This window comes from Leucopleurus acutus (assembly GCF_964270905.1).
Source record: "Leucopleurus acutus genome assembly, chromosome: 1".
Lineage (NCBI taxonomy): Eukaryota > Metazoa > Chordata > Mammalia > Artiodactyla > Delphinidae > Leucopleurus > Leucopleurus acutus.
The window spans coordinates 40282116-40289460 of NC_139142.1; the positions used below are offsets into that span (position 1 = coordinate 40282116).

General features: G+C 51.2%; 1 protein-coding gene across 1 annotated transcript; it reads left to right on the plus strand.

The window, feature by feature from the left end:
- Positions 1-3308: 3308 nt before the first annotated feature.
- LOC309966158 (homeobox protein SIX1) lies at positions 3309-6234 on the plus strand (the record flags this gene model as incomplete). The annotated part of the gene is made up of 2 exons (XM_082846125.1): positions 3309-3868; positions 5940-6234. The coding sequence occupies 2 exons, from the start codon at positions 3309-3311 to the stop codon at positions 6232-6234; spliced, it is 855 nt and encodes a 284-aa protein (XP_082702251.1).
- Between the last annotated feature and the right edge of the window lie 1111 nt (positions 6235-7345).

Genomic DNA, 7345 nt, shown 5'->3' on the forward strand with positions numbered 1-7345 from the left:
ACAGGAGAGCAGAAGCCTGGTGTTGGGAGCTCCTTTCCAGCCGCGTTACCCTCGGGAGCCGCGAAGCGGCGAGGGCAGCAGCTAGAGTTGCTCGTTGCCTTTAAATCTCCGCCGCATCTCTGTTTTCTTGTGATTTGCATTGACAGCAAAAGGTTTTAAGTTACTAGAACAACTCAAACCTTTCTGTGTGCGATTTAAAATGGATCATTTGGTTTATGTGGTTTGTAAATTCATGTCATTTTACCTCTTTTAGTGGTTTTCAGTGAAAGGTTCCATTTTGGGAAACCTTATATATCTGAGCCAATAATTAACATTTATAACGATTGGTTCCCCTAACCGAGGGATTGAAATAGCAGGTAGGCTCGTTGGTACAAAGCGAAAGGCACTTTTCCTTTCTAGTCACGCGATCTACTGGATTGAACGCTAGGAGAAAGGCTGGCGGGCCCGGGCACGGCCTCCAAAGACGAGCACCACATCACATCAACCCCGGTGCCCGCAATCGCGGCATCCACACGGTCGTCTTCCCAGTTGTCGCCAACGTCTAGTGCGTCTTGATTCCTTTTGAAGAGAGATGAAAAGAAGTGGGCAGGGAGGTCTGGAGGAAGCCGGAAAAAAGGTGGTCATATTGGTGTCTAATTGTCATCTCTCTGCTCCCTGTAAATCAATACCTGCCCTTATTTGTCCAAGCTGTGCCTCATTTCCTTATACAAAATTGTTAATTATAAAGTACACCCCATACTCAATTTACCGTTTGTCTTTTAAGAGACTTGGTTGTACTTACAGACTCCCGCCCCCCCCCCACATTCCTCTAACACACACACACATTGTAATTCTGCGCACTCGCTCCAGACTTTAGGCATTAACTGATTTTTTAGAGCCGAGTTTAAGCCTCCGTTCCAGTCCTCACACAGCTGCCATGTCAATAAGGACTGTTCCAAGCAGAGACGTTCCTTCTGGCAGGACACTGCAGCTCCTCAAGACTTCATCTGAAACATCATGAGCACTAAAATAAGACCGCCAGGGAAAATTACCAGACACATGGGCTTGGGCTCAGCTTTGCCAGTTTTCCAGTTTAGAAAGTAAGTCATTGGGCACACAGTGTGGTAGGGGCTCTTTTGAAATAATATTCACCCATTAAATGCACTTAAAAATAATCCCAAACATATTGAAATATCAGCATCTATTTCCAAGGTCTCATTGCATGGGATACTGCAGGGTTTCAAAGATGCAAAAAGCATTGTTTGGGAGTTCAGCGGAGAAGCAGCTTCATGTCTACTCGGAGCCTCCTGAGAGACAGCTAGGGAGTGGAAACCCTTCATGAGTTTAAGATGTACATTGCAGGGTGCATTGGACTGGGTGCATTATTTTAAAACCATATAAATAATACAAGGGGAAAGAGACACCGTGCTTCTCCTTCTTCCACTCCCACTTATGTCTCAATATGTAAATGGTTTTGCGATGCTGGGCTCTTGCTGATGGAATCAAAACATATTTAAAGAAGACGAGCAAGTTTAAAGAACCTAGAGTTTGCTCCTTGCATTCACCAAAAGGAGACATTTAAATCAAAAGCATTTTTGAAGTGTACTTAAAATTCTGTTTTGAAGTTATCTAATCAGAGATAAGTATAGTCATAAAGTCACTCTCCTTCCACCGTTTGGCTCCCCTTATCTCCATGCATTGTTCTTATCTCCTGCCAGTCTCAGCTCTGACAATAGATTATCTTTGTTTAGAGACGCTAATTGTTTTCAAAATCTTTTTAATAATTGCTTTGGAACAAGGTGTGCAAATGAGGCTTAAGATAATTACAGCTTCATTTGTTTGTGTAGTTTTAATAAGCATTCTCCACACAGACACAAAATAAGAGATGATAGGACTGAAACTGCAAGACATCTCTCATTCCCTGGCAGTAAAATAGGCCAGCATTTCAATCTACACACACACACACACACACACACACACACACCTCTTTATTTAATCTTCTTGGAGCCGCTGTCGTTCTCGCTTTGAGGGCAGTGTCCCTCTCAGAACAGGGCAAGGATTATGTTACAACCAGAGGGCTATTGGAGCCGGACACAGTTTTATTTAATTTACACCCCATCCAGCGCCTTTCGCGCGAGGTTCCCAAAGCATTTTTGCTAATAGCAAGTAAATCTTCTCGGCATTCCTCGGTAGCAGAGGTGGCCTTGGAAAATGCAACCACGCTAATGGGGAAACCGAGTCCAGAAGCCTGCCCACTTAAACCATAGAACATTAAGATACCAAATCATAAATGAACCTTCGGCATCTCTATCTGCTCAGCAACTATGCTCTACACAACTCTTTGCGTGGTCCTAAATAGTCGCGGCCTTTGAGAATGAAGGAAGCGCTATACAGCTGGGAGTATCTGTGACTTTTTGAGGGAGGTGGGGGCAGGAGGGAAGAGAGGAGGAAATTAGGCTTGGCTCCTGGAGCTGAAGCCAGCCGGGAGAGAAGCCATTCTTCCAGAGGTTGCAGCCCGGAGCACTGGTCTGCTCTTGTATTATTTATCGCGTTCCATAAGCTATTCATCAATCCATTACTTATTCATTCCAACATTAAGGTAATTAAATATGAGCTCACCGGGAAAGGGCAAGTCTGCAAGGGACAGACACAGGGTATGCAGGGAGAGGAGGCGAATCAGAAGGTCTGGAGTCATTGATTTGTGCAGAGATGTGCGCGGCTGCCCTTAGGTGACACTGCAGAGGGGGCTCACTTTTCAAGGTCCTGACGCGCTCACCCACTCCCACCACCCCCGTCCCCGGGAAGCACCGCTCCCTCCCCCCCAGCCCCCCCCCCCTCGCTTCCCACCGCTCGCGGTCCCCCTCCTCCCACCACTCCCTATCCCTCGCTGCACAGCCTCGCCCTCCCCGCGCGGGGCGGCGCGGCCTCGCGGCCCGGCCTGGCGGCGCGCGGGCTGGCCAGCCCCGGATAGGCGCCGCCCGCAGCCAATCAGCGCGCCGGGGACGCTGCGCGCTTTAAGGCAGCTGCGGGGAGAACAGAAACCAAGTTCCCCGGCAACAAGCAGCATCCACCCGGCGGGAGGCCGGAGCCAGCGAGGCCCGAAAAGCTGCGGAGTGAGCCGGACGCTCCTTGTCCAGCGCGAGTCCTACTCCTCCTCCACTAACTCGGCCGCCCGTCCCCAAGTCTCGACTCGCATTTTAGCCTTCGCAAAGCCTAGGGAGGGGGTTAGGAGCAGCCGCGCCCCCCTCTCTGCGGCTGCCTCCTCCTGCTTTTTCGGCTTTGCTCCCTGCCGCGTGCGCCAGGGCAGTGCGCCCCGGCAGGCCCCAGCCATGTCGATGCTGCCATCGTTCGGCTTCACGCAGGAGCAAGTGGCGTGCGTATGCGAGGTTTTGCAGCAAGGCGGGAACCTGGAGCGCCTGGGCAGGTTCCTGTGGTCGCTGCCCGCCTGCGACCACCTGCACAAGAACGAAAGCGTGCTCAAGGCCAAGGCCGTGGTCGCCTTCCACCGCGGCAACTTCCGCGAGCTCTACAAGATCCTGGAGAGCCACCAGTTCTCGCCTCACAACCACCCCAAGCTGCAACAACTGTGGCTGAAGGCGCACTACGTGGAGGCCGAGAAGTTGCGCGGCCGGCCCTTGGGCGCGGTGGGCAAATATCGGGTGCGCCGAAAATTCCCGTTGCCGCGCACCATCTGGGACGGCGAAGAGACCAGCTACTGCTTCAAGGAGAAGTCGCGGGGCGTGCTGCGGGAGTGGTACGCGCATAACCCCTACCCCTCGCCGCGTGAGAAGCGGGAGCTGGCCGAGGCCACCGGCCTCACCACCACCCAAGTCAGCAACTGGTTTAAGAACCGGAGGCAAAGAGACCGGGCCGCTGAGGCCAAGGAAAGGTACGCGGAGTGATTCCCGCTGATCGGGCGACCCCGGGAAGCCTTCCTGTCCCCGCCGCCCCTTCCCGCCCCCGCAGGCACCAGCCACCGTGTCCACCCAGCCGGCCGGAGCCCTCCGCCGGGCGGCGCCCAGGCTTCCGCGGCACTGCGGCGAAAGTTCGTGAACTCTGAGATCGCTTGCTGGGGGGGGGGGGCGGGGGGGCTCATCTGATTTGAGCGTCCGCGCGTGGGTTTCCTTGGATGTGTGTTGGAAAATGTTGGCGCTAGGTTTGTTTTTCATGCCTCCTTGGCTGGCTGGGGCGAGGAGTGGCGGATGGAGAGTGAGTTTCTAGATCAGCTTAGAAGGGCAGTGTTGATTGGTATCGCGAGGAGGGGGGTTCGGTGGGGCCTGAGGGTCTCGAACCTCTCTCCTCTTGCTCCCGGTGAGGGTGGAGCTGGCCTGAAACTTCTTCTCAGCCACCACTCCCGCCCCGTCCTTCAATCGCTCTGTCCTGGTAGTCTTCTGGGTGAGAGGTCGCTTAATTCCGCACTAGCTGTACAAAGGGAGGAGTCTTTCAAAAGAAATCCACAGAAAAGAGAGCTTTGGGAGAGTTGGCGCTGCATTTACTCCCTGGCGCCCCGAGCCCAGAAAAGATTGCTCCTCGTCGGCTCCCTCGAGCCTGGCTGGGAGCCGAGGCTGGTCAGTCTCGCTGTCCGCGCCGCCCCCCCGCCCCCCTCCCCGGGTGAGGAAGGGGTTTCCAGTCGCAGACTTCTCTCGCCCCAGAGCTCAGAAGGCAATATTTTTTTAACCTGTCTGTGCCCCCGCCCTCCTCACGCCAACACACCCGGCCACCTGGCCCGGCTCCACTCGTTTGCTGTAGAGTTTCCGACCGAGATTCGGAAGAGCGTGTGGGAGGCGGCGGCGGCGGCGGCTGCGGCGGTGGGGAGTGCGCTTCGGGGAGCCGGGCAGTTTGGGGGAAACCTAAGCTCCCGAGTCGGCTAGGTTTCTTTTGTTCGCTTCGGAGCCTGGGGGCCGAAGATGTCGCCGCCTTGTTCCCCTCTGGGTGGAAAAGCAGAGTCTGGATAGCTGAAATGGGCTCTCTGGGAGAGACTGCGAAAGATGGGGAGAGAGTTGGGGAGACAGGCGGGCCCCGCGGTGGGGAGGACGGCCGAGCCCTCTGAAGGCAGAAGCGCCAAGGGCTACAAGACCCTGCAGTTCACCAGCACCGAGCGCCCAGACTGAGACCCCGGTTCTTCGCACAGGCTCCGGCTGTGCGGGGTCGCGAAGTTCCCCTGTGGGGAATGGGTGCGCTGGTGTGGATGCCCGCAGGGAGTCTGAGAGAGGGCCGTGAGGGACTGCGGGCTCAGCGAGTAACACGGAGACAGGAACAGTACAGTTCCAGGTAGACGTTAGTTTCAAAAAGGCCGTCCTTTAAGCCAGGCCCGAGGGCCCACTCCCTGATGAAATCGGAGAGACTGGCTGCGCTCCCTGTGTTTACTCAGGTCACTGGGCCGCTCTGGACACCACTTCCCATGACCTGTCCTGTGTCTCTGAGACCACAACCTCCGGGCAGGGGCAGGGAAACTCGACGGTTAATCGTTTCGTCAGATGGGAACAGGACAATTGACTTGATTCACCACCAAACATCTGTTCATTGGGTGCTGTTCGTCCCCCGATCATTTTCTTCATCACCAACAATCATTTGTTGGAAGATTTTCAAATTTCATTACTTCTAAATGTGGTACTTGTTGATAGGTATTTAAAAATAACTGCTTGAACAAAAATTTAAAAATAATTTTTATGTTTCAAATAAGCCCTGCTGATCTGACTTTCTAAAATCTGGAAGAGGAAGGGACCTGGCTCCCCAGGAGCTCTGTCCGTAGCTCCCCATTTCTCAAGTCTCTTCTGCCTCTTCATTTCCCCTAGGACCCTTGGGGATGGGTGAGAGGGCAGAGCTTCTCCATTTGGGTCAATGACTGATTGCACAATGGCCCTTTCCTCCTTCCAGCTCCCCTCCCTCCATCTCACACTTTTTTTTAACTTACTTTTTTTTTTTTTTTTAACCATATGGTGTTGTCCTCTATTTCTTAGGGAGAACACTGAAAACAATAACTCCTCCTCCAACAAGCAGAATCAACTCTCTCCTCTGGAAGGGGGCAAGCCGCTCATGTCCAGCTCAGAAGAAGAATTCTCACCTCCCCAAAGTCCAGACCAGAACTCGGTCCTTCTGCTGCAGGGCAATATGAGCCACGCCAGGAGCTCAAACTATTCTCTCCCAGGTTTAACCGCCTCTCAGCCCACCCACGGCCTGCAAGCCCACCAGCATCAGCTCCAGGACTCTCTGCTGGGCCCCCTCACCTCCAGTCTGGTGGACTTGGGGTCCTAAGGGGGAGGGATTGGGGCCTCGAAGCAGCGACTAGGGACACTTGTAAATAGAAATCAGGAACATTTTTGCAGCTTGTTTCTGGGGTTCTTTGCGCATAAAGGAATGGTGGACTTTCACAAATATCTTTTTTAAAATTCAAACCCAACAGCGATCTCAAGCTCAGTGCCCTCTTCTCTCCAACTCTTTCCACTTTTGCATTATTTCCCCTCCCAGTGTGGAGATCAGGGAAACGAAAAAAAAAAACCAACCCAAACAAACAAAAATATCCAGTCACCCAGTCTTGGTTCTGGGCAACCCGTGTTCCAGCTTCAGTAGCCTTTCTTTTTTCTTTTTCTTTTTTTTTTCAATGAATGGGAATTACAAAATCAACTGGATTTTAATTACTTCATTTTAATTTATTTATGGAAAAATGTTTTGAGAAGAGGAAAAGGAAATGAAAACGAGAGAGAGACAGAGAGAGAGGAGAGCAAAATAGTGAAAAGATCCTCCAGCCTGGGAGGAACTGGTTGCATTCTTAAGGTGAATAGGAAAAATACGATCTTATAACTTTTTTTTGATGGGGAAAATTAAGTTTACATTTTCATATTTAGTGTTAAACAATTTTATGTAGATTAAAATGAAAGAACAGTATTAGGGGAAAAAACAAGTGCCTAAATGTCTTAATGCTCTCTATGTGAGGCAGTTAGAAATAGAAGTGACCATTAGTAATACAAATACTTCTGTCAAATTTAGTGGGGGTTTTTGGTTGTTGTTTGTTTTCTTGGGTTTTTTTTATGGCAAACTTTAAAAATGTACCAGTGTGAAAAAACACTTTCCTGAATGCCATTACTTCTCATGCCCTTGAAGCTTTCTTATCTGTAGCCTACTCCTGTTAAGGGTTTCTCCTGTTCCTAGTTTCTAGCTTGCAAAAATAGGTAACAAATCTAGCAACCTGGTATTTGTTACTAAAACAGCATGTGTTTTCAGGTTTCTTTTCTATTGTACCTAAAGCAGTCTAAATTAAAACTTAGTAGAACACCAGGAGTACTGATTCTGTTTCTGAAAGGTGAGTTGTGTATTGCTGTCATTGGGCCCCCCCCCATTTTTTTTAAACGAATAGTTTTCTTGCTTT